Source organism: Ovis canadensis, chromosome 3 (assembly GCF_042477335.2).
Source record: "Ovis canadensis isolate MfBH-ARS-UI-01 breed Bighorn chromosome 3, ARS-UI_OviCan_v2, whole genome shotgun sequence".
Taxonomy (NCBI): domain Eukaryota; kingdom Metazoa; phylum Chordata; class Mammalia; order Artiodactyla; family Bovidae; genus Ovis; species Ovis canadensis.
The window spans coordinates 94,250,893-94,277,446 of NC_091247.1; the positions used below are offsets into that span (position 1 = coordinate 94,250,893).

Here is a 26,554-nt window from a genome sequence, read left to right on the forward strand (position 1 = left end):
AGGAAAAAATAAAAGGAAATCAGATTGGAAAGAAAGACATAAAACAGTCACGGGTTGCAGATAACATAACATGATACTATGGGTAGAAAATCCTCAGTTCAGTTCAGTTCAGTCGCTCAATTGTGTCCAACTCTTTGTTACCCCATGGACTGCAGCACACCAGGCTTCCCTGTCCATCACCAACTCCCAGAGCTTGCTCAAACTCATGTACATCAAGTCAGTGATGCCATCTAACCATCTCATCCTCTGTCTTCCCCTTCTCCTCCTGCTTTCAATCTTTCCCAGCATCAGGGTCTTTTCCAATGAGTCAGTTCTTCACATCAGGTAGCCAAAGTATTGGAGTCAGCTTCAGCTTCAGTCCTTCCAATAAATATTTAGGATTGATTTCCTTTAGGATTGACTGGTTGGATCTCCTTGCAGTCCAAGGGACTCTCAAGAGTCTTCTCCAACATCACCATTCAAAAGCATCAATTCTTAGGTGCTCAGCTTTCTTTATGGTCCAACTCTCACATCCATACATGACTACTGGAAAAATCATAGCTTCAACTAGAGGGACCTTTTTAGCAAAGTAATATCTCTACTTAATATGCTGTCTAGGTTGGTCATAGCTTTTCTTCCAAGGAGCAAGCATCTTTTAATTTCATGGCTGCAGTCACCATCCACAGTGATTTTGGAGCCTAAGAAAATAGTCCAAGAAAATGGAAACACTGTTTCCATTGTTTCCCCATCTATTTGCCATGAAGTGATGGGACTGGATGCCATGATCTTAGTTTTCGAATGTTGAGTTTTAAGCCAACTTTTTCACTCTCCTCTTTCACTTTCATCAAGAGGCTCTTTAGTCCTTCTTCACTTTCTGCCATAAGGGTGGTGTCATCTGTGTATCTGAGGTTGATATTTCTCCTGGCAATCTTGATTCCAGATTGTGCTTCATCCAGCCTGGCATTTCACATGGTGTACTCTGCATATAAGTTAAATAAGCCGAGTGACAATCTTCTTCAAACCTTTCCCCAAAATTGAAGTGATGGAAACATTTCTAAACTCATGCTATGAGTCCAGCATTACCCTGATACCACAGTCAGACAAAGACACTACAAAAAAAGAAAACTAGAGATCAATATACCTGATGAATATGGAAGTAAAAATCCTAACAAAATACTAGGAAACAAAATTCAATATCATAATAAATTCCATATGATCAAGTGGAATTTATTCATTGAATACAAGGATAGTTTGACATATACAATTCAATCAATGTAGTACATCACATTAATGGAATGATTGTGGGGAAATGACAATATCACCTCAACTGATGCTAAAAAAGCATTTAACAAAATTTTACACCATTTCATTGTAAAAACTCAACAAACTAGGAATAGAAGGAAATAACCTCAGCATAACATTTGTAACAGCCAAAAACTGGAAACAACCCAAATATCCTTCAACAAGTGAATGGTTAAACAAACTGTTATACATCCATACCATGGAATGCTGCTGCTGCTGCTGTTAAGTTGCTTCAGTCATGTCCGACTCTGTGTGACCCCATAGACGGCCTCCTACCAGGCTCCTCTGACCCTGGGATTCTCCAGGCAAGAACACTGGAGTGGGTTGCCATTGCCTTCTCCAATGCATGAAAGTGAAAAGTGAAAGTGAAGTTGCTCAGTTGTGTCCAACTCTTAGCGACCTCATGGACTGCAGCCTACCAGGCTCCTCTGTCCATAGGATTTTCCAGGCAAGAGTACTGGACTGGGATGCCATTGCCTTCTGAAACACTACTCAGCAACAAAAAGAAATAAATTAATGATATATGCAATAGCTTGGATGGTTCTTCAGAGCATTATGATTTCTCGGGGCGGGGGGGGGGGGGAACAATCTCAAAAGATCACACAGTGAATGAGTCCACTTATTTAACCTTCTTGAAATGACAGAATTATAGACATGGGAAATTAGTGGTGGCCAGGGCTTAGAGAGAGAAGGGACTGGTGGGGAGGTATACCATGAGTGACTATAAAGCATTATGTAGATCTTTGTGGTGGTGAAATGATCCTGTGTCTTGATTTCACTGATGACTATGAATCTGTAGTTGATAAAACGGCATCAGACTACACATAAGCACTGTACCAGTGTCAGGGTCCTGGCTTGCCATTGTACTATAATTACGTAAGAAGCCACTGGGAGAAACTGGATGAGGGTACATGGGGCCTCTCTTGTACTATCTTTGCAACTTTCTGTGCATCTATAATTATTTCAAAATAAAATGCCAACATACACTGTCACACAAAGCCCTTGGAAACATGGCGCCCTTTATTCTGATGGACGAGGAGCTGACATCGCAGCCACGCATTCTCACCATAAGTGTGTGAGTGTGCCACTTAAGAGCTTCTCTTGAACTATCCCTTCATCACACATCCTCCTTCTACGGTCCTGACCTTCCTCCATCTTGCTTGTTCCTTTCTCTCCCTCCTCGACTGTGTTCTGGAGTAAATTTTACTTCCATCTGTCCCCTCCAACAATTCCCTCCCACCTCCACCTTGGGCTGCCAATCATATGCGATGTTGCTGCTCCCACGGCAAGGTAACCAATCAGAGGTAGCCATCCTCCTGCCATCGGGATAAGCATGTGACTCAAATTTGGACCAATCAGAGTCCTCGCAGGGAGTTGCTCTGTGAAAACTGCCCTATGGGTTCAGGGTGGAGCATTCTCGCTGCTGCATTCCTTGGGGGCACCACTCACAATGTGTTCTACAAAACATTTCTCTCAGAGGGAATTTAAGGGTGAGTCCCAGAGGAAAAAAGCTGTGGGAAGGAAGGACTTACCAAAATGTCAAGTCTAAAAAAAAAAGTCGACACGAGGCAAGGCAAAAAGGGCCTCTCTAGGTGGAGACAAGCCAGGAAGGAGAGGACTATAGCCAAGCAGGTGGGCCTTGCGCAGGCGCATCTGCCTCCCAGACCACCCACATTCCCTCACAGGAGCATGATGCCCTCACGTGGACCAGCATCCTGGCCACATGGCTGCTGGCAGCTGAGGATCCCCCACTGTGCCTCTGACAGCCCCCCGGGGCAGACCCAGCTGCTTCCAAAGTTGATGTCTTAGTGCCACACTCCCATGGAAGTCTTTGCGGGCTCACCCATCGCTCCACTGCTATGCAGCATGGGGGATCTGATGGAGGGGGCCAGAGGCTTAGAGCACTAGGGTTCAGGAGGGTTATGGAGAGGCATCACGGGAAGGCCAAGGTTGCAGGGACTAGAATAAGTATTTCCTGGGAGGCCAGAGTCCCTGGGAGTGGATGAGGCCAGTGGGGCAGACCAATCCGTTGAAGGGGAAGTGGGGCCGGAGATAAGGTGCGGAACCTGAGTCCCAGCCTGCTGCTTCACCATCACTGCCTCCACACTATGCTCAGGGCTTCAGAGCCTCTGTGAGGAACAGAGCCTGGCTGGCTCAGCTGAGGACTTAGGCTGGTTTTTGATTTAGCCCCCAACACGGACACACACAGTCCTCCTCCCTCTCCCCCTGCCCCAGTCCAAGGCCCAGCCTCCAGACTGGCTCTGGCAGAGTGCTGTCTCTGCCCTCACCTGGCCACCTCACTCGCTGGCCCTGAGGCCCTGCTTTCCCCTGCCCTGTTCCTGGCGCCCAGCCCCCGGCCACCCCAGGCAGCCAGGCCCAACCAAGGCAGGCTGTTTTGGAAAAGTGCTGGGAGGTGGCAGAATGTGCGGTCTGTGAGTTCCCTCCAACCTGGCGCCCCAACCCCTAGACAAACAGCGGCCGTGTCGGCCTGTCCACAGTGGCCTGTGTTCTCCTTCCAGGCCAGGAGATCCCAGGGGCAGGCAGCCGTGTGGGAGACGTCACTGGCCCGCTGGGCCCACGGGGGAGAGGCCAGGACAGACTGGGTGATGACAGGCCAGCCACCCGCCCAGCCGGGCCCTCCCACCCCGTGGCAGGGCGGTCAGACCGAGGGCAGCCCGAGGACCAGGCTTCCTTCACCTCTGCTGCCACACAGGACATTCCACTGGGAGAGATGGAATTTACACTCTGAAAAACTACTGCCTTCCACTGGCACATTTCCTGGTGGAAGCTGGGGATGTCTGTTGCTGCTTCTTGCTGACCCTGGAGGCCTCAGTCTGAGAGAGCCCTTGGGTGGGGCCTGTGCTGTTCAGGCCAGGTGACCCCCATCCTGGCACAGGACACCCTCTGCTTCTGCATGGCTCTGGGAACATCCCTGCTATGCTGAGACTCTGCTTCAGCTTATGGAAACGGGGGATCACCTTGCTCTCCCCTCCTCAGGGTGGAGGTTAGGGCTTGGGGAGTACAGATCTGGGGTGGAGAAGCAGAGCCAGGGTGAAACAGCCTACCGGTGGCACTGCCCAGGAGATGCTGGTGATGCCCCTCTGGGTGGCCGGGCTCTGTGACCCAGGTTGTAAGAGGCCCTGTCTGGGCTGAGGTTGGGTCTGACTGACTGTATCAAAAAGAAACACTGCAGCCACAAAACGGCCTTTTTCAAGCCAGCTCAGTGGGACTTTCACTCCCCAGGCTCCGAGGAAGGGCCCGGGCACAGACAGGGTCTGGGACTGGCCTGAGCACTGTGAGGCTTGGCGCTTGCCAGGGCTGGGCCCCCCGGTGCCTGGTGTAGCTCCATGGGCCACGGCTTTGCTACTCACTGCCCTCCCTCCCTCCCCACCCCCAGCCCCTTGTTTTAGGGACTGCCCTGGACGTTCCTTGTCTGGCACTGGACGATGTGCCTTTTGCAGGGTCATCTCTAGGCTCTATGACAGTCACAGAGTGTGAGAATGGGCAAAGAGGACATGGTTTCAGTCATCACTGGGCTTGGGGAGCCCTGTAGCCTGTGAGCTCTTCACTGTCCAGCCCTCAGCGTGCCTGAGAAGGAATCTGTGCCTGACTCTGTTTAAGCCCTTTCGCAAACTGATTTGGTCCCAGGATCAATGCGTTCCTGCGACACCCATGACATAGCCCTGAGAAGTGCCTCGTGGGGTGTGAGACTGGAAACCACGAGAACTGAGTTCTGCTCTCCTATTTGTCGTGTGGCTGTGAATATCCGTGTCCTCACTCATGTAAACAAGCTGGATTCTGCCGCACTCTGGTTGCCAAGACACCTGGCCCAGCCACGTGGCCAGGACTCAGCTCCCAGTCACTCCATCCCACATCAGGCTTCTGGGGCCAGTGACCATCCAAGTACACCCCCCACTGCCCGGGGGACCTGCTGCTCCCAGGACACAGCCACTGTGTGCCTTCACATGGGGAGTGGTGGGGTGTGGCCTTTCAGGACCAACCCTGAGAAGACCTTCCTCCCTGAGAAGTGGGTGGGACTGGGTGTCAACGAAGGGACTATAGGTGGCCAGGAGGACCCTTTCAGGGAGCTGAGAAAGCAGAGGCCAGAGAGCCAAACGAGGGTGAATCTTCACGGTTTATTATGGAAGCCTATAAAAGAGCCACATTGAGTATTTCCAAAATCACAAAATGCACAACATTTTTTTAATATGCAATGTGGAATATTATATACAGAGTAAAACCACATGACAGCAAAAACACTCACACGGCACCAGGTTCAGATCAAAACACAACACACAAGTGCTTCTTTTCAATATTAAAACAACTGTGATAAAAACATATTAATATTTTGAACCATGTTTACAATAGAGGAAACAATTCATATTTTACTAAATAACAAATATTTAACAGCAAAAACTTTATACTAAATATCTATTTTGAATTATAACAAAAATAGTACTTATAATAGTTTATAAAGACAGACACAAAATTATAACATTTATGAAAAAACAAGTTTTGTGTATAAAATTAGAGCGATCTGGGCAGAGTCAAGATGATGCCCAGAACACAAATGCCAGCGCCCAACATTGAAAGTGCTTCAATCTGCAAGCCCATGGCGTGAAGAGCTTTGTGGGGTTCTGTCTCTTTAATGTCAAGTAGGAATGGTAAGTGAGAACACATCACCCATCTAATGCTACCACTATAAAACCTACAACAAGCACACAGACACGGATGGATGTAAAGAGGAGAGATGGATGAGTCTCGACATTGAAACCCTCCTGTCAGCCAGTCAAGAGCTTTCTTCAGTTCTCTTCTTAACCCCTTTGAGACCCAGTGGGTAAGTAATCCTTCTTCCCTCCCTCACAGGGATCCTCTGTCTTGCCTTCTCTGCCCCTCCCAGGCTGGTGGCCAAAGGCCACTGAAGCTTCCCACAGCCCTCCAGCTCCTTGCCCCTTGCCAGGTCCAGGCCTGGTGGGCTTCCTGATGAATCTGCATTACTGCAATCCTAGATAGCAGTCAAAAAACAATTGGTTTAGGGTAAGATGGGTCAGCATAGAGGTGCATGGACCTTCCAGAGACTGGGCTTTTTGTAGGGGACAAATTCTGGTGCACCATGCAGCTGTTTCACAAGCTTTGATGAGTCCTTAATATGTTTTTTTGTGGGGGGGTTTTGCCTGTTTTTCAGAATGGTGTGGGGGGAAATTGAGAATATTACTCTTTTAATGTCAAGTTTTGTCAATAATGTCTGTGCTGCCCTGGCTTCTTAAATAATGAAAAGGTAGGAGCCGAATGAAATACTTGAGAACGCCCATGGGCACTAACCACTCCCGTAAAGCCCAGCACAGGGTAGGTGTGAGCGGGGGCAGGAGTGGAGGGCTGCCACCTGCCCCCTGGACGCCACTGGGAAGCCACTGGGTCACTGCTGCGGAGAGCCCACTGGGGGCACTGGTGTTCCGCATTATTCTTCTGTATGTTTTTTATTTTCTCCTAAAGAGGATTCATTGCTTTTATAACATCAAACACCAACAGAGAAACATGAAAAGCAGAGGAAATTTTGGAAACAGACAAAATCACTTAGAGACTCACCAGAGGCCCAAAACCATCCTGGGAGGCATCCCTCATTGCCAACACTCAAAATGCCAGTGGCAGGAGCTATTCCTCCTCCATCCCCTGACCGCTCATTTTCAACCAAATCACTTGACAAGTCGCACGTACCCTCCTCCTCAGCTCTCGCTGCAGGCTCCCCACAGCCACCTCAAGCTACCATGGCCGAGGGAGGGCTGCCTTCTGCTCTCACCTCCCCTGGCTTTCATCTGGGCCCCACACCCCTGAGCTGGGCTAAGCAGACAGTGGCAGAGAGGTGGGAAGGGACTTCAAGGACACCTTTCCAAGGGCAAAGGGAGAGGGTCAAGGGAGGGATGACGGAGGCCCTGGCTCCCCGTCAGAAGAACCCGTATCCTTCTCCATACTTACCAGCCAGAGCGGGGGGCACCGCGGTGGACAGTGACCATGTGGGAGGTGGCAGCAGCCTCCTAGGCCCCTGTGCTCGAGGTTTCCGACAGAGCGGGCAGGGAGGCAGCGCGCCATTTCCCCATCTCCCCCCGGGACAAAGGCAGACCCACTGGATTTCACCCCGTGAGTGAGGCTCTGAGGTTGAACCCACAGAAGGTCTGGTGCCTGGGGGAGCTGCTCGACCCTCGGCCGGTGGGGGCAGGGGCTGGGGGCTGGGTCACTTGCAGAAGTCCTGCCTAGGACAGCTGGGATGGAAGCCAGGGGACGGTGGAATGCTTGTTCCAGTCCCAGTAACACCAAGAGTCGGTTATATAAGTGAATAAATACGGGGGATGGGGTGCAGGGGTCAGCCCATGGGCAGAGGGCCTTGGGCGTGGGTGTACAGGGAGCAGGGTGGGCTCTGAGCCGCCTGGTGGAAAGGTGGGGGTGTCAGTGCGCGTGCCCAGGGCCACCAGGGAGGATGCTGGGAGAACAGGGCCTGGGGCTCCTTTGCCCCAAGGTCAGAGAGAGAAAAAGTAGCAGCAATAGGTAATTTCAAATGTCCCAAATGGCAAAGGGTGGGCCTCCAGGCTGGTGACAACCCATGCCCGCTCTGCCAAGGGTGACTGGTGTTCTATTACCCACAATGCTGTTCCCCATGGGCACGGGTGGCCACACCAGGAGGGGCACTCGCCTGTCTGAGCCGGGGCGGGGGGTGGTGCCGAAGAGAGGCCCAAAGAGGGCACCTCTTTTTCTCCCTCCCCATGTCAACCACCTGACCTCCAACTAAAAAGGCCAAAAGAAAAGGGAGGGGAGAGACCAGTTCAGAACATCACAAGCAAGGGCCGCAGCACAGCCAACGGTTAACACTGTGAGGGGCATGCGGGCCTGGGGCGGGGCCCGGGGCGGGGCCGGGGGCCGGGGGCCTAAGCTGCTGGGAGCCAGAGAGACTGGAGAGGCGCAGGGGCAGGGAGAGGGCCCAACCCCGGAGGCTGGGCCCCTTTTGACTTGGGGCAGGTTTGCCAGGCAGAGGGACAGGAGAGAGCAAGGCCTGGGGGGCCCTCCCCCTTCCCTGGGCGCCAGCCCCACCCGCACACAGGTTACTACCCTCCCATCGCTCCCACCCCGAGGCCTGGAGCCTTAGACCGTGGCGCTCAGCATGGCCTCGGTCTCTGGCAGGATCTTGTTCTGGTTGGAGTCCAGGCCAAAGAACTTGACGCTGAGGCCGTCCACAGGGTGCAGGACGGGGACTAAGGTGATGCGGGGGAAGGTCCGGGTGGCCAGCTCGAAGCGGCTGGTGCTGGCCAGCTCCACCGCCAGCACCTTCAGGAACAGCTTGGCCAGGTGCTTGCCTAGGCAGGTCCGGACACCGCCGCCGAAAGGGAGGTAATGGAAGCGGCCGTCCTTGTCCTCGCTCCGCGCCTGGCCGAAGCGGTCGGGGTCGAAGACATTCACATCCTTGAACACGGGCGCCGTGTCGTGTGTGTCCCGGATGCTGTACATGACACTCCAGCCTTTGGGGATCTGAAAACCCTGGAGGCAGGTAGGGGAAGGGACGGGGAGGGGTGGTGAGAACCAGAGGGGGAATCAGAGGACCCACGACCTTCTGCCTGCCAGCCCCCACCCAGATGTTCCCACTGTGGTCCCGGGGGCCTGGCCAGGCTCTCCTTTGGGCATGTCAGTCCACCTATTTATAGATGTTTCACGGCAGCTTCACAGGACACCCAGGGGGGCTGCATCTGACCCAGCATTTGGGGCAAGGACCCTCCTACTAGCCTGAAAGCTTCCTGAAAGTCAGCATCATCTCCCCATGAGACTGGGACTGAGGTACCCCACGGGGAGCTGATCTTTCCCGTCGGCCCGCCCCACAGCCCATGGGAGTCTCACATCAAGCTCGAAGGTTTGCAGCACCGTGCGGTAGCCGCCGGAGACCGGCGTGAACAGGCGCATGACCTCCTTGATGACGCAGTCCAGGTAGTGCAGCCCACTGAGCGTGTCGAGGCGCAGCGTGCCCTCGCAGGGGCAGCCGCCACTGTGCAAGAGGCCCTTGGCCCGCAGCTCCTCCCGCAGCTTCTCCAGCACGGCCGGGTGCTTCAGCAGCTGCATGATAAGCGAGGTGCTGGCGCTGGCAGTGGTGGCATAGGCAGCAAAGATGAGCTCCAGGGTCCCGTCCTGCAGCAGCAGAGAGGAGGTGCCACTTTCGACCTGGGTTCAGCCTGGCGGCAGCCCCTTCCCACCCATGTCCCCCCGACCCTGGGGCCATCTATTTGAGCCCTGGTGCTTCCTCTGAGTCTCACATTGCTGGGGCATGTCAGCCACGGTGGACATAGGTCCATTCCCCTGACTGGGCAGAGGCACTAGCCTAAAAGTCCCCTGGGGCATGGCTGCTTCCCACTCACTGCTGGATTCCAGGGCTGGCCATCAGCCCTCATCAGTGCAGTGAGCTCACAGGAAAAAGAGCAAATCCCAAGGAGCAGGCACTGTTCGGGCCAGCAGAGTGTGGTGCAGGGTCTCCAGCTGGGCCTCCAGACTGGCAGCCCCAGCTTTTCCTTCCTCCTCAGGAGGAGGAGGGAGGTGGTAGATGGTCAGGAGAGCTGAGAGGTTAAGGAGGCAGGAGGACCTGGGATGGGACCTGCAGTGAGAAGGCTGAGGCGAGGTGGCCCCCCGATGACTTAGAGCCCCTCCAGGGCCCTCTGGGGAGCAATGGTGCCCCATGAAAAGGCCTCCCCAAGCCGTCTCATTCCAAGCCCTGCATTTTACAAATATGGATGCTGAGCCCAGAGAGCAGAGTGAACAAGTATGTCCCTTACTTGCCATGGCACTACCTACAAGTCACAAAACTTCTTATGAAATGGGAAGTCTTTTGAGCTCCTTTCTGGCTCGTCAGAGATTTAACAACAACAACAACAACAAAAAAAAACAAAAACAAAAAAAAAGGGGAAGCAGAGACAGGGATGGAGCAGTCGGCAGTTCAGTGTCCATGGACACCTGGGAAGCATGTGGGCAGCAGAGTCTAAGTGAGGATGAACATCCACCTCAAGAAAGGGGAGGCAGGAAGACTTTCTTGGAGCCCAGAGAGGACAGTCCCGGGGCTGGCAGCCCAGCTGGATTTGGCCCGTGCCAGGCAGGCTGCGCCTCCCATTTGAAAAGGTTGCTCCTCCCCAAGGGCTGAGGCCGCTCTCCAGCACGTGGCTTCTCCTTCTGGGCCTCGTTTCCCTAGGTGAGCTCCTAAGGCTGCTGTGACCATGAAAGGCACTGCAGTAGTGAGTACTGGACGGGGGGAGAGCTGGGGTGAGGAGCAGACGAGGGGGTCGGCAATGCCCCTGACGCCACATCTGTTCAGGATTTCTAGGATCCAATTTCCAGCATCTTTTCCAAAATGGTAGAGGGAACTGTGGTGGGATGGAGAGCCCGCGGCCCAGCTGCTGTGGGGACCAGTTCATCACCAGGACTGTGTGCACAGCAAGTCATGGGGAGGGAAGGGACGGCCCCACCCGTAAGGGTGCACGTGCAGTCCCGGGGTGGAGTTTGCGCACTTGCGCTGCCGGGCGGGGGCGGGGGCGGGGGCGGGGGCGGGGGCGGGGGCGGGGCGGGGGCGGGGGCGGGGGCGGGCCCACCTTCAGCTCCTGCATGGTCATCTCCTTCCCATGCTCCTTGCTGCTCTCGATGAGGATGTCCAGCGCGTCTGCGTAGTCCTTGCCCTGCGTGCACTGCAGCTTCTCCCGGATTGCCTTTTCCAGGCCCTTCTGTAGGGTCTGTCTTGCCTGAATGCCCTGAGGCAGGGAGGAGGTCGTCTGGTTACCCAAGGGGGAGGGCAGGGTCACCAAGGGCCTCCTCCCAAGTTCTGGCAAGGTGTAGTGGCGAATCCTCTGAGAATTTCCCATCTAAGCAGCAGAGACCCCAGGTGAAGGGTCCACCATGCCCTCCCACTGAAACCCCTCTCTGCCAGTGTGACCAGTGACCATCTTAGCAGTCACTGCCCCTCCCTGAGGGAAGCTCATGGATGCCCATCTCTTCTCCGCCCAGGCCCTGCGTGCTCACCCGCCGATAGCCACTAAAGGGCAAGTCGACAGGCAGGGAGAACACGTTCTCCACAAACTGCTGGTAGACCTCGAAGAGGTGCCCCAGGTCCTCCTCGGGGATGCTGAAGCCCAGCAGCACGCGGATGGCCATACGGAAGGTGAGCTTCTGAGCCTCCTGGTACACGTTGATGGCTTCAGGGTGGCTGCTCCAGGCACGCAGTGTGTCCTGGATCACCAGCTGGATCTTGGGCAGGTAGCTCTCCAGGGCCTCATGGCTGAAGATCTTAGAGAAGACCTGCAGGGGAGTGAACTGGTCAGACAGACTCAGGCCTGCCCAGCCGAAGCACAGTCCCCATGACCGCGATCAGGCAAACTCCAGGTCCTTGCCCTGAGTAGCCTCAGGCCTTCCCGTCTCCAGTCACAGTCCCTCTGCTGGCTCCTCCGCTCTGAGCCCCCCTCCCACTGCCCATGTCTTGAAGGGAAGGCAGGGGAAGGACGGGATTAAAACAGTTCACAGAGTTGGGACATTCAACATCACTCACAGGGTGACCTGAGCTGTCATTCCTTACTGAAGCCCCAGAAAAGCATGTGCTCCAAACAATGGCAAAGCCTGGAGACCCGGCAGTCCAGCTGCCAACAGGTCTGTAGGCCATGTGGCCATGCCAGCTGAGTGGCAACACAAGAGGGGGCTGGGCAGGGCTGGGGAGAGGCTGGCCCTCCACTGCAGGGGCATTCCCAAATGCCTACTGCACAGATGTGCCCAGCAGGAACAGCACACAGGTGAGTGGACTGGACAAGGAAGAGGTGGAAAGCAGGAGGTGGGTCTTTTATTCCACTGATGGGAGAACACGAGGGTCTAAGGCGAACTTCCTGAGACCCAAGGTTGCTCTCACTCCCTGCGAAACACCTATTGGGTGGAGATCCGAGGGTGTCTGTTACTGTGCCATCCAGAAGTCTTCACTGTGACCGGGTCTGGAGGCAGGGGAATGGAGGTAAGGCTTTTCACCTCAAAAGATCAGAAAGCCAAGGTCTTTTAATTCCCTGCATCTTCCCAGTTCATTTTAAGTAGCCAGTGAGTCTCTGCTTCCACCTCCCTTGCTTTCTGTCCTTGCAATTCCTGAGCAAAGAAGTCCTTAGCCCCCCTGCCCCTCCTCACCCAGATGCCCCTGTGCACGGTTTCACATTGCTGCCCAAGATGTAGAGGAGAGGGTAAGATGTGAGTTTATTTACTGGTGGCCTGTGGGTCTCACTGGCAACCAACAACCTCTAGCCCCAACCCCTGGAGACAGAAGGGGTGCCCCCACCAATGCCTAGGGAAAGGTCATCAGGAAAGGCAGAGAGAGGAGGGGCAGAGCAGAGGAAGGAGACAAATATCCCTCTAGCCACCCCCAATCAGCCCCACGCAAACCACACACACGCGCCCACCCTCCCCTCCTGCCCCCAAACACAACCACCGCACAAACTGTAAATGTGAGAATTTCCCCTGCAGTCAGCTCAAGAAGGAAAAGGTAACATTTTCCTGGCCTCGGCCCTGCATGGCTAATGGGAGGGCTGGTTTGCAGAAATAACAGTGCTGGCCCTTCAGTGGCCCAGCCAGACGCTCACAATAGCACTTTCATTCCGAAATTCCCGGTGGGCAGAGGGAGGGAGGGAGGGAAGGAGGCCGCTGAGGGGCAGAAAAACCAGCACTGTTTGGGGCTGCTCCTGCTACTAAGGGACAGCTGAAACGTAGAGGGATGAGGGGAGGTGGCAGGGGCAGCCCAGGCCTGGCCAGGTCACTCACACCTTGCTCAGCTGTGGGGACCCGGGGAATTTCCAGGGCCACCTCCCTCCAGCATGCTCTCTGCCTCAGCACTCCCCTCCAACCCTGGTGTTTTTAGGATTCCAGGTTCCACTCCTGGTCCAAGAGTTTTATGGGTAGGAGCAGCGCACTGCCCCAGAACTCAGCACCAGCTGACGAGGGGCCCTTATAAAATAGCAAAGAGCCCACAGAAAGTGGTCTATGGGAGCCGAGCAGGCTCCTGAGGGACACAGGATGATATGTGGCTGTCAGGCCTCCGTGGGGAGGCTGGAGGTAGGGCAGGCAGGGACGGTGGGGGCACCATGCCTGGCCAGAGCCAGCCAGTCCAGAGCAGAGTCAAGGGCACTACCCTGAAGGAAAGGGAGCAGGTGCTGGCCAGGGCCCCCTGCACACAGAAGACCTGGGCACAAAAGTGGGCATGTGGAAGGGGAGGGGGAAGCAAGCAGAGGCCCATGCTGACGAGGACCAGCCAAAGTCAATGCCAGCGAGGCTCCTAAGATGCAGTGGTGGTGGTGGTTTAGTCGATAAGTCATGTCTGACTCTTGCGATCCCGTGGACTGTAGCCTGACAGGCTCCTCTGTCCATGCAGTGGGTGGTAGAAAAAGGCAGGCCTGGCACCTGGAAACCTGAGTTTTAATCCCAGATCATCCACCAACTCACCGTAATATCATGGCCAAATCACCTCCCGGCCTCACAGTTTCCTCATCTGTAAACTGGTGAGGCTGAACCAGGTGACCTCTGAGGTTCCTTTCAACGTACAAATCACATAAACACCAGTATCCATGTGTCCCTAAGTAGACACTATCCCTTCAAAGCCCAGAATCTGGTATAATCACATGATATATTTGCCTGCTGGGCCTCTACTCACACACTCTGTATGGGCTACAGTGGCTCAGGAGGGGTCACTCCAGGGCTACCAAACGGGGAGCTCTGAGGGACCCCACTGCACCCGGAGGAGTGGCCAGGCAGGACCCAGGGACAAATCCTGCCCTGTCCCAAAGGTTACATTCCCTGCGCCCTCTAGCGATGGCTGGCTGAATTGCTCCTACTCAAGCCTCGGGAACCACGGACAACAGGAAGGACACAAGGGGACCTGGGACTGAGCAGAGCGATTCCAGAGCAGGCGGTCCGCACCTCACATCCAAGTGGGAAGGGGCCCTGAGCAAGGCCAGAAGCTGAAGTGACCCCAAGATGCCTGAATCTGCAGGCTCTTTGAGGTGGGGCTTCTGAAAGAATTGCAGCCCCAACCAGGGCCCTTATCTTGACCCATCCAGGAGTCTAACTGGATGCTCTGGGATCCCTTTCCTCCTGGCAGTCCCATGATTCTCCTTAGAGGCCCCCTGAGGGGGAAAAACTACCCAAACGAGAAGCTAAGCAAAGGCAGGTTGCGGGCACTCCAAGCTCAAGGGGCTTTGCTAGTGGTCATTAAGACCACGCTCTTGCCTCCTGCTCAGCTGTTCCACAGGCATCGGGGCCTCCCAGGCGCCGGGAAACTCCAGGGCCTCATCCCTGGGACCGTGCCCAGGGTTAACAACGCGGGCGCTTCCCAAAGCTGGGGCAGCCCAGAAACCACCGCCCACCACAAAGCCCAGGAGGAGGCGGAGGTGCTGGCCAGGGCAGAGGAAGGCCGGGGCTCATGGGGGCGGGTAGGGTCAGCACTCGGGCACTGGGGAAGGCGCCGGCGGAGCAGCTCTGGGTGAGGAGGCGAAGGGTGTCCCGTGGCCCCAGAGCCCAGGGCCTGACCGCAGTCACAGCGGGAGCCAGGACTGCTTTGTTTCCCTCTGGGGCTTCCCTGGGAATTCCCACAAGTGAGCCAAGAATGCTGGACAAAGGTCACCAGGAACCAGCCCGGCTCTGCAGAGCCCGGCAGAGAGAGCAGCAGGTAGGGAATGCCCCATCGGATCGGTGCTGGGAGGGCAGGGCGCGGGAGACCTGGGAACTTCAGGGAAGCCGAGCAGGATAGGCTCGGCCTTGAAGGATGGTGTGCTTAGAAACCCTCCCCCCACCTCCAGCAGCTTTCCCAGCAATGCAGTTGGCTCAAGAACCCCCATCCCTGGTTCTTCCTCTCCCTGGAATAAAAGTGGATTCGATAGCGGGGGCTGGGGTAGTCACCAGGGGGCCTGTCAAGCAAGGCTCAGATTCCCTGTGACTGTATCTGCAAATGTCTCCCTCACACCCCGAGGCCCCCCACCCCATGTCTCACCCTGGGAGGGGAGTAGCTCACCAGGTCCCCAGAGCCCTGTGCTGACCCACTCAGCCAGATAACTGCCCCTTCACAACTGGATGGATGCAGAGAAAGATGGGCAGCCTCAGAAGCTGGAAGAGCCGGAGAGGGAACCCACTCCCCGGGCCAGTGACTCAGACTGGGAGGAATGGAAGCGGCTGCCCGGGAGGGTGGGGGCCCGGGCAGGCCACCCCGCCAAGCCACCGGAGCCGCAGCCTTCGAGTGGAAAGAATAACAGAGGGCGGGCAGCCGCCGAGGCAGCTGTCCGCACAGCACAGGGGTGACGCCAAGGTGTGTACTTTATACTCAAGGAAGGGGGAGGACAGGAGAGGACGTCACCCCTTGGCTGCCTGGCATTTCCACTGGACCTCCACTTCACCCTGGCTGCCTCCTGAGTCAGGCCCCACTCAGACCCTCTGACGGGGAGGTGCTGGCCAGACATACCCCCCACCCCTGCCCTGCCCAGCCTGTGCATGCCCCTTCTGGGTCCTCAGCACCTGTGGGAACAGAGTTTCTGTCCCCTGTTTGAGTCCAGCTCTGACTGTCTCCCCTAATTCTTCCACATACAACAAAAGCACCCAGTGGGTGAGGGGAGAGCAGCACTTGGTACATTCCTGCTGAGCCACAGACTCTGAGAAGGTCTTCCCAGACCCTTCTAACCCTCCTCCAGCCAGAGACAAACCCCCTTGGAAAGCTGAGGCCCAAAGCAGGAATAGCCTCCCAAGGTCACAGTCCCAGGCATGACTGGCCACACTGACCAGGGTCCCTGAATACCTGGCCTCCCACCACTCCAAACCCACTGAGCCAGCCTCTAGCAGTCCTGGGGACTCCAATGTATCTATGAGCCTGGGGGATGCTCCTCAAGGGCCCAAGTGTATTCTAAGGGTAAGGCCAGCTGTTTTGGCTACTCTGGTTTACTCTCAAACTTTGTCAGCCCCTGGAGGCGCACCCCCAACCTCTGCCCTTCAGCCTGGGGCGCCTGGAACAGATACAGCAACCGGCATAGAGGGCTCAGGGCCGGAGCAGACCCCGGCCAAGCCTCCCTGCTCCCGGCCAAGGCCACAACTGCCTCCCAAGGCTGGGAGAGTGAGCACAACCCTCAGCATCACAGTCCCTGGGAGGAGGACGCAGGAGGGAGAGGGAAGGGAGAGAACAGCCCCCACACCACTTGCCCCTGCCCAACAAGGGTACACAGAGGGAGGAGACCACTCCCAGGCACCCTGGCAGCCAGCCATGGGCACCCTCCCCTGCTGACCTTCAGAGACATCCGATCCTGTCAACCGCCCCCTCAGAAGCCCCTGATGCTACAGTAACTTTTGGTGAAGGACCTCCGCGGGCAGAACAAAGGCTCTGAGCCTATGTCGGAGGTGGGGGAGGCGGGGGCAGCTCCCAGGAGCCGGGCTGCCTGGCCATTCACTGTCTTCCCATTCAACCCAGGTAGAAACTTCGGCCCTGAGCCAAACCTGATGGACGTGACTTTGGAGCCAGAGGCTGCGCGTTGGTTCAAAGGCCACCTGGAGCCGGTCTGAGCTGCCCTCCCGCAGGATCCCGCAACCGTGGACCCTCTTGGCTCTGCCCTCCTGCCGAAGCACCTCCTGGTCTCTCTACCCTGACACAAATCCCAGCATACACAGGATTTCTGAAAGAAGTACAACGAGCCTGACCCTGAGCTCCGTCCCCACCCAGGGGGCTGAAAGGCTGTCTGTGAGGAGCCATAGGTGGGTGGCAGAGATTCTTAATTCCTACCCCCAAAACCTGAGAAGCTGTTCCCCTATCTCAGTCATGGACACCGAAGTCCCTGAGCCAGGAGGCAGAGTAGGAGGGGCAAGAAGACCACTCCTAAGGTCTCTCTGGTCCAGAGCTCCAAAGCTAAGTTCATCCCTGGGATGCACTCTGATGCTGAGAACTCCAAGTTCTCTGGCAGAATCTCAGGGCCACTGCCTGAAATGCCCTGAAGATGCTGGCTCTTCAGTGTAAAGAAGCCAGGCCCTAGCTACAAAGAAAAAGAGGAAATGTCTGATCTTGGTGTGTGGGGTTCGGCACTGGATGCTTCCAGGACAACCCATGACAACTCCCTGTCCCCCTCCTCTGTGTCTCTGGTAACCCTCCTCCGATCTTCTCTACTTCTCTCCATGCACTCTTCCAGGCAACCCAGCCTCTCCGCATACATAGAGAGATGCAGTCCCTCCCCTCAAAATCAGAGACTCCCCAGGCCCCAGGTAGGGGAGGCCTAACAGAGGAGGGGGACAGAATCTGAGGTGGTGGCTATGACGACACTGGCCTGGAGTCCAGAGAGGACTCTGTTAGACTGGGCGAGGTGTTCTCCCTGGCAACCCTACCCCTCTGGGCCCTAGACCACCAGGGCAGCCTGGACAAACACCTGGACTTCAGCGATGACTGTGAGGAACCCCTTCCCAGCACATCTGGTCAGACCTCCCAGAGAAGGGGTGGGGTACCTGCCCCCAGTGGAAACAGTGACGCTCCTAGTTCCCCACCAGCAGGGCCTCACTACACCTGGGCCCCACTTCCTGCGGGTACATGCTTACCCTCAGCAGGCCAGGGTCCTTGCTTGCAGTGCGGGCTGGATAAGGCAGCAGGAGAGCCATGGGGCAGCCCCAACCCTGGCCAAAGTGGGTCTACCAGGCACTGGGTCCAGCAAACAGGCCATTCTCTCGACCCATATGTGTGCCCCTGAGTATTCTCTTCTCATCCCTCCAGCCAGATTCCACTCTTCAAGGGCAAGGACCTTGCCTTTATGTTTGTGTACCTACCTTCCATGTTCGTTTCTAGCCCAAGCCCTGCTATTTAACTCAGTAAACTTAAGCTGCTGGAACACCAATTAACGATTTGGGGGAGAAGGACCTTTTCATCTGTCTTTTTAACATAAGACACACACATGCCACCTAACAAGGCCACCACCAGTACACACAGAGGGTCCCCAAATCTCTTGTCAGGATGAGCTCGTCTCTGGCTGCTCCTGACCCCCAAGGAGCTAGAGGGCAAGGGTGCCAGCAAGAGGGACACTATCCGTGCCTCCTCGGTGGTCCAGCTTTCTGGCCTCTCTCAGGTCCCACCACCTCACCCTGTCCCCCAGGCTTCCTTCCCTGAGTATTCGTCCAGCAGCATTCACGGGGTCCCCCCTCCCCCACCCTCCCGCCCTCCTTCCAAACGGACCACAGAAAGCCAAGCCCTCGGGGACTTTCCAGGAGGGCCCTGCCCCACCTGAAGGCCTACAGCCAAGTTAGGCAGAGGGTGAATGCAACTGCAAGGCAAGAGCCTCCCCGCAAACCTTCCACATCCCCAGGGTCTCACACTCAGGTCCTGATCAAGCTTTCTTCCTCCCAGCACCGCCCCCCCCTCCCCGCCCCCATCTCCACCCTCAGCTTCTGGCAGCCCCAGGTGGGCAGGGCTGAGTAGGCTGTCCTTGGTGGCTTAGAAACGCTCTTCCCAGAGACGCCAGTGTTGCAGGCCCTGCCCTGCCTTTTCTTCCTTCCCGACCTGTTTCCCGACCTCTGGGAGTTAGTGATGGACAGGGAAGCCTGGACTGCTGCAAGCAGTCCATGGGGTCGCAAAGAGTCGGACGCGACTGAGCGACTGAACTGAACTGAACTGACCTGACCTGTTTCAAGTCCCTCAACCTCTCTAAGCCTCAGGGTCCTCTTCTGTGAGCGGCGGACAAAAATGGCTTTCTAAACCACATTCTTTGAAGCTGGGTTTCTGAGTCTCAGGCTCTCTCCTAACTCTTTAAAATAAACTTTTGGTGGAGTTACACCAAAAGAAAAAAAGAAGTGTTTGGCAGCCCCCTCCCCGCCACTCCCGAGAACCCTCCCCATCTGCCCCCGGGCTCTGTTAGCTGCTTCCGGCTCCAATGAAGCAGCTGGAGAGACTACTTCAGAAGCCCCTTTCCCAGCCCCTGAAATGCGTGCTTTTCGAGGGGGAGGACGGGGGCCGGGGGCGGGGGCGGGGGCGGGGGCGGGTATGTGCAGACCAGTCCCCTCTGATTTTTCTTCCTTTTGTCTGTTACGATGAACTACTCTTCGCGGGCCGTTCGCAATACATCGAATTCTACGGGATGAATTCCTCCGTTCACACACAGACTTCCGGCGGAGGGGGCTGCCCACCGTGGCCCTCTCCTGTCTCCCGGGCTCTGCCCCTTTTCCCGGAGATCACACGCTGCCTCTCCCTTTCCTCTAGGTTTCAAACCTGGTGAGTCCTCTGACCCAATGGAAAAAATGAAGGGAGGGGAGGTCGTGCAGCGCCGCCTCCCCCCGTCGCGGCCGCTTTAAGCCGGCGGGCCGGCGCCCCGCCCGCCGGCGGCTCAGCTTTCGGGTTACTGCAGTTCAAACAGCACGTGCCGCCCGCGCTCGGAGCCGCGGCGGCGGCGCAGCCTGGGAGGGGGCGGGGGAGGCTTGCTCCGTGCGCGCTGGCTCGCCTCCTCGCCTCTTCCAGGCGCTCGGGAAATCCACAGGATAAACACCCACTTTCTCTTCCTCTTTATGGGAGGAGGGTAGGTGCGCTTTGATCCCCCGCCGCCCCTCGGCTGTTATCCCACCCCTTGTACTTCCCCCTCGGCCCAGATCCGAGCGCGGTGGCCCAAATTTCACCTCGCCCCTCCCAGGCAAGGCCCAGCAACCGCTGCCACAAGGTGCCCCTAGCCGCCCTCGCCTGCTTGCGGTGCCCTTAAAGCAACCTGCAGCAGGGAAGGCTAGGTGTGATTTTAGAATGAGCCGTTTCTAGTCCTCGGGATTCCAAGGGGCGATAAGGAGGAGCGCTGGCCACCGTTCGCCCTCTCTTTTTGTCCAGGTTTGTGGAACACGGCGAGGACAGGCTTTGGACGCCCCTATCGCCGCATGTTCAAGTTGTCCAAACCAACTCCCAATGACCCTCCCTTTGGGCCTGGTAGCGCGCACGGTGCGGTGGGTCAGCAAAAGGGCAGACCCGGAGGAGGCCTGTGCAGGCCCTGGATCTGGGGTCGCAGCTGTCTAGGCAGGGAGCTTCGGGATTCTCCTGCATGGTGTGCAAATACGGGCGCGGATTCTGGTGGGGACGTCCCCGGGGCACCAAGAACTCCTCACTCCGAGGGGGTGCACGCAAGAAGAAGATCAGAGCACGGTTGCGAGTCTCTTACCTTGCGTTTGTTCCGGTGGATGTCGCCGATGGAGTTGGACACCGTGTTGGGGCCCAGCAGCATGCGTGTGCTTCGTGGCCACTCGGTGCTCACGAGGTGGTGCTCGCCCATGAGGATCTTGCGCACATTCTCCGCGCCGGTCACACGGATTAGCGGCCGCCCGAGCAAGTGCGTCTTGAACACGTTGCCATACTTTTCCCTCCGCGACGACTGGAAGCCAGAACCCTGCAGGGGCCACGCAAGAACTTTCTCAGGGCCCACAGTGCCAGATGGGACGTCCAGGAGGCCCAGCCTCGAGGGCCCTCGGGGGAGGGGCGGAGGACCTCACCTCGGGCACCAGTTCCCTACCCTCCTGTATCCCACTCACACACATACGCACGCACGCACGTAGGTTTTATTTTTCATAGCATGCACGAGAACTGGGAAGTGGGGCCTAGAGGATAATAAATAATGCAAGGGGGCGAGAGGCCCAGGGCACCCCGCGGGAGGTTTTTTTAGTAATGACTTGCGGGAGGGAAAAGGTATCACGGACCGCGAGACCCTAAACTAGAGCCTCCGCCTCCCTCCTCCCTCGCCTCGCGCTCGGGAGACTCTCGGAATAAATATTTCCAGGCTCGCGGCCACGGGCTGGCGAGACCCCGCGGGGTGGCCGCAGGCCAAAGATTATTTATAGCGGCGAGCGGTCGGTGCCCCAAGGCAATCACTACTGATGGGGGTTGGGGTTTCTTCCGTTCGCGGGTGTGGGCCTCGAAGGGACCGGGCGGCCCTCTGAGAGCTCCGCAGGGTAGAGTCACGGGCCCGGAGCCGCGATTTTCCGAATGCAATTTGCCCCGAAATAACTGAGCAGGACTTTGGTCGCCGCCTTGGAGTTTGGAACGCGAGCGCAGAGGAAGGCGCTTCCCGCGGGGCGGGGCGGGGCGGGGCTGGGCGGCCGTCACAGGTAACCGGATCCCCGGCGGCGGCGCGAGCCGAGCAGAGCCAGGCCCCGGCCCAGGCCGGGCGCTCGGAGGAGCTGGCGGTGCTGGCCCCACGAGGGTACCGGAAACCGAGGGGACCTCCGAGGGGCGGGGGCAGGGGCGTCCCGCTCACCTTTGACGTCGTTGCTCGCCACCCAGCCCCGCATTAACCCTTCTCCGGCCGCGGCTGCAACCCGGTGAAGGGGGAGGGGCGCCACCTGTCAGGCTGTCCCGCCTGCCCGCCAGCAGACGTGCGGATGCGGGCTCCAGACCTGCGGGGTCATGCACCCCCCGAAGGGACCCTCGGCTTCCTCTTTTCCCCGGTTGGTCCCCCTCCTCACTTTCCTTTCTTCGGCGGAAAAGTATTCGCCAGTTAGATGTGTACACACCCCAGCCCCGCCGAAAAGTGACTCTGCAGAACCCGGAGCCCTAATCACTTTTCCACATGTGCCTCCGGCCCGGGCGCGCGACAGGGAGCGAGCCCGGAGCGCCCGCGCCTCCAGGTTGGCGGGTGGGGGAGAACTCCCGCCACTCTGCGGCACTTCTAGGCGGCGCCTACCCCTTTAAGAGAAATCGAGGCGAGGGTGGAGGTGCGACCGAAGTGGGCTGAGGAGCGGGGCTCCCTCGCTCTGCCAGAGGTACCGGTCTCTCTCACTCCGTCTGACTCTCCTTCGCTCCTCTCCTGCGTTTCCTCTGTTTTTCTTTTCTTTCGACACAAAAGTTGGGCTGTGAATTTTCCGAGGTCGCCCCCGCCTTTCTCCCGCCGCACCACCCCCCCCCCCCGCCTCTGATCTGCCTAACTATAATTAAAGTGCGTTTTTTGTGGTATTAATAAAGGGTTATTTGTCCGCCGTTTCCACGGTCTTCACAAAGAGGACTTTCATAGGGGCGGCCGCTCGGGCCGCGAGTCCAATTTATACAAAAATGTTGTATTTTTAGCCCTGGGCTCTGTTTAGATGGCGCACGGTGGAAACGGAGAGCCCTTGGAGGTCCCCCAGTAAAATCTGATAAATGACTCCGAAAAAATAAAGCTGGGATTCAGAGGGATCCCATTAACCCCTTCACTGCTCCTCTACACGCATCTCTCATTACCCGCCCGCCGGGAGGGTCAAGGGCCCCCCGGGGGCGGACGGATGGGGAGGCGTAGGCCTGGTTCCCCCTCCCCATCTTACGTGCGAGTTGGACGCGGAGCCCCGGAGGCCCTTGTGGGATTCGGAGGAAAGGTCAGGGGGACGTTGGTGGCCGGGGGAGGGGGGTAAAGAAAGGGGGGGCCAGACCGCGAATTCGGCAGATTGGCTATAACAAGGAAGGGGCCGACGCCCCTGTGAATTATTTTATTTCCTAAATTCTCGGCCAAAAGCCTAGACCACCGCTGCAGTTAACCCTTTAAGTGTGTTGGCACGGGAGAGGCTCTAGGGACTTCTTCACGGCGGTGGGGGAGGGGTATGTAGGTCTCACTGGTCGAAATGAACCCCACCTTGCTGCACGAGCCCCAAAGAGATGAGTTTGATTTCGGGACTTGGGAAGACCACTGGGGAGAGGAACCTCGCCTGCCCCTCCCGCCCCAGCTCTGCTGTCAATTGGCTCCGGGCGGGGCGGGGCTGCGCTGGGTGTCTGTGTGCACGCGCGGATTGCACGCGTCTGTTAATTTCAAGCCAAGCTTTCGCACTTCTAAACCCACAGGTCTCTGCCTTCACCTCCCGCCCCAGCTTTCCTGGGCCTGGACTGTCTGTTTCAGTACAGCCATCCTAATTCTCATCAGCATCTGCCAGACAAACCGCGTGCACACGCGCACGCAACACACCTCCCGCGGTTAACCCAGAGGACCCCCATCCCAAAGAAAAACCTGCTGTATAACACATTGCAAAAGCGATTGTCTAGCGCTTGAGGAGGTTAATTCCAGATTAATTTCCCCATTACCTACCTGGGTCTGGTCCCCGACAGGCCCACCCCGATTATCGCCGGCAGTGTGCTTTGCGCGGCGTCTAACAACAAACACAAACGCTCTCTATGGATCTCACACACCTCTCCCAAGTTCCTCTCCCCTGCTAGACTGTCCCCACCCAGTAAGTAAATAGACCCTTTTCTCCGAAAGTCGAGAAACCTCGGGTCTCAGGCTTCTCATTTTCCTTGGGTTACCTCCTCCTTCTCCCACCACAAAACACACACACTTTCTCAAACCGTGGACCAGGGCAGTAGTACCTGGCGTGGCCAGCACGGGACGCGGTGGGAACAGAGCGGCAATCCCGGCTGCCACTGGCCCACTCTTTCTATCCCTGACTCGGTTTTCGGGTCCCAGGTACACCGACAAAGACCGGGAAGTCGACAGCCAGCGGGACGGGAACGCGAAGGAGGCGAAAGCGGCTCTAGACGGGACGCCCCCTCCAACTCGCGCGGCTCGGGAAGCCCCCAGGACGCTAGGCGCACCCCTGCTGAGTCGCCCGCGGCTGGAAAAAGTCGGTCTTGGGAGCCCTCTGGGATCCAGGGACCTCTCTTACCACCCCCTTGAACCTGCGCACCCGGCGCCAGCGGGCTCAGAACCACGCCGCAGGCGGGCAGGGGAAGCCCGGGCGGCTCAGGCGGAGAGGAGGGAAGGGGCGGGGCGGGGACTGGTGCCTTCAGGCTCCCGGCGCCCCCTGGCCGGCCCGCGGCTCCATCCGCCCGGTGCTCGCCGTTAGCGGAACCTGGAGAGCAACGGAGTGAGTGCGCCCTTACCTGTAGCAGCCAGTGGCCGGTCTCTCCGATGAGCGGGAAGCCCATGGAGCCCTTAGGGATGGGCAGCTTGCAGCTCTTGTCGCGGGTGGCAGCCCAGCGCAGCTGCCACAGCTGCTGCGACACGGCCAGCAGCAGCGTCACCGACACCAGGCACGCGGCGAGGGTGGCCAGCGCCGACACCAGCTCCAAGCCTTCAAAGAGCATGTTGGCGGCCGCTCGGGGGATTGGCTGTGCGGGCCTCGGCGGGGGAGGGGAGGGCCAGACGAGAAGGGACGCGAGCGGCGGGGGAGGGGAGGCTTCGGCCGGGGGTCCTGGCACCTCCAGCCGAAACAGAGAAGGAGCAAGGGGCCGAGGGAAGGGAAGTGGAGGTTGTGAGGGGAGAGCAGAGGCGGGTGGGAAATCGCCTAGAAGAAGAGAGAGAGGAGACACGAGGCGACTCGGGGGGTAACTTTGTTTGTTTGTTTGTTTGTGTGTTCCCTTATAGCGGGCTTAGGGGTTGCTCGAGGGGTGGCGAGACGAAGTCGTGAATCAAGCTGATGGGCTGGCTCTCCCCGCAACCATCACACTCGGAAAACTTGGGGAAAACTTTGTCCAGCGGGAGTCTCTCTCGTAAGCCCCTTCCCCTGTTTGGGAAAAAAAGAAGAAGGGGGACAGAGAACTAGCGGAGAGAAAGTGCGATGGATTTGTCAAAAGTTTTCCCCTCAAATTCCTAGGTTTTTAAAAAAAGGAAAAATCCTGAATCCCCAAATTCCAACGAACCCAGAAACTTTGGGTGCAAGGGGGAAGGCTCCCCGGCTGAGGCGAGTGGAGAGGCCGAGCTCAGCGCCTCTGGGCTGCCCGGGGCGGCGCGCCGGAGCCCCGGAGCCGCCGCTGCACCCCCGAGGCGGGCGCGGCAGGCGAGGCGGCGAGGCGGACGCGGGTGCGGAGCCGGCGGCCCGCGGCCCGGACGGGACGCAGCCGGCGACAGAGCCCCGGGCGGGCGCTGGGGCGGCGGCGGCGGCGGCGGCGGGCGGGAGGGGTGAGGCGGGGTGGGGTTGGGGGAGGAGGTGAAAACCCGAGCTGGGCTATTGTATCAATTAAGAAAAGGCAGTCCGTCCCGGGACGCAGTCTCTCGGCTCTGGAGTTGCTGCTGGGGAAAGAAAGGGGGGAAAAAGAAAGGAAGGCAAAAGGAATGAAAGAGGGGGGAAAAGCCGGAGGCAGGATTTCAGGGCTGATGGTTTTAAAAGCTTCCCTCAATGTGAATTTGTGCCTCTGAGAGCCAGGCGATGCGTGTGTTTATATAGAGGCGGGAGGCTGCGCCGTGGGCCCTCCGCCAGGGCCCCCCCTCCCTCCCACCCCCCTCAACCCTCCCCCCCACCCCCCCGCCGCGCTCTCGAAGCCGGAGGCGTGGTGAGAGGCCGGCGGCCGGAGCGTGTGAGCGCCCGCCGGCCTCCTGCCCCGCCCCGGCCGCCCGCAGCCCGCCGCCCGCCGCGGACCCACTTGTAGCCGCCGCAGGATCAAACTCAGTTCACCTCTCGCCTCCTCTTCCCTCTCGCCGGCGTCTCGCTGAGCCCGGCACCTACAGACGGACGAGATGAGACACACACAGACACACGCGCGCGCGCGCACACACACACACACACACACACACACACACACACACGGTGAGCGCTCGCATGGTGCCCGCTTGGCGGCTAGGCTACTTCGCTCCCTCTTTCCCCCCTCCCGGGCCCCCGGCCCCCTTCTCGCCCCCCAGGCAGTCCCGCGTGGGCTGTCGCCCCAGCAGCTGAGGTCTCGGGCGGACCGCTTCTGGACTGAGGGGCGCCAAAAGCCCCTGAACCTGCGCTTAGGATCTCCAGCTCCTATCCCGCGGGACCCCGCCGGCTCCCGCCTCCCGGAACCCCTCAGTCCTCTCATCTGTCACTCCCAGTTCCTTCTAGCGGGGAGTTCCCATCTTGGATCCCGACATCCTCAGACCTAGGAGGCCAAGGTCCCTTCCCCCGCTTCTGTACGCCTCTTACCCTACAGGACCCGATGTGCCCCTCTCCCCGTCCGCGTCCCGGGCAGCTGACGCTGCAGCCTTCCCTTCGGACACCTCGAGACTCCCTCACTTTGCAGTCCCCTCCGCCCCCTCCTCGCCCCGCAGCGTCGGAGGAACCCCGATGCGGGTCTGGTGAATGTCCCGCGAAGAGGACCAATGCGGCGGGCCCGGCAGCCGGAGGCGGGAGAAGTAGGGTACAAACATTCATTGATAAATTAGTATTAATAAAGAAACATGCCAGGTGAGAGCGGCCACCTTCTCCCAGCCGGCCGCTGAGGGCCCAGCGCGCGCGCCTGGGCGAGGTGTGCGTGCGGCCCAGGGCCGCGTCTGTGCGCGCGCGTGTGTCCCGGGTCGGCCCGACGTCTGTGGAGCTGCGTGGCGTGTCTGCGCGTCTGTGTGTTCTCTCTGGTGCTGAA

General features: G+C 58.0%; 1 protein-coding gene across 1 annotated transcript; it reads right to left on the minus strand.

Moving 5' to 3' along the window:
- Nucleotides 1–5,398: 5,398 nt before the first annotated feature.
- Nucleotides 5,399–25,370, minus strand: CYP26B1 (cytochrome P450 family 26 subfamily B member 1). Its single transcript, XM_069580499.1, has 6 exons — nt 24,119–25,370; nt 20,448–20,672; nt 11,314–11,589; nt 10,890–11,045; nt 9,160–9,444; nt 5,399–8,805 (listed from the first exon to the last, which is right to left on the minus strand). The coding sequence occupies exons 1-6, from the start codon at nt 24,320–24,322 to the stop codon at nt 8,413–8,415; spliced, it is 1,539 nt and encodes a 512-aa protein (XP_069436600.1). The 5' UTR covers nt 24,323–25,370; the 3' UTR covers nt 5,399–8,412.
- Between the last annotated feature and the right edge of the window lie 1,184 nt (nt 25,371–26,554).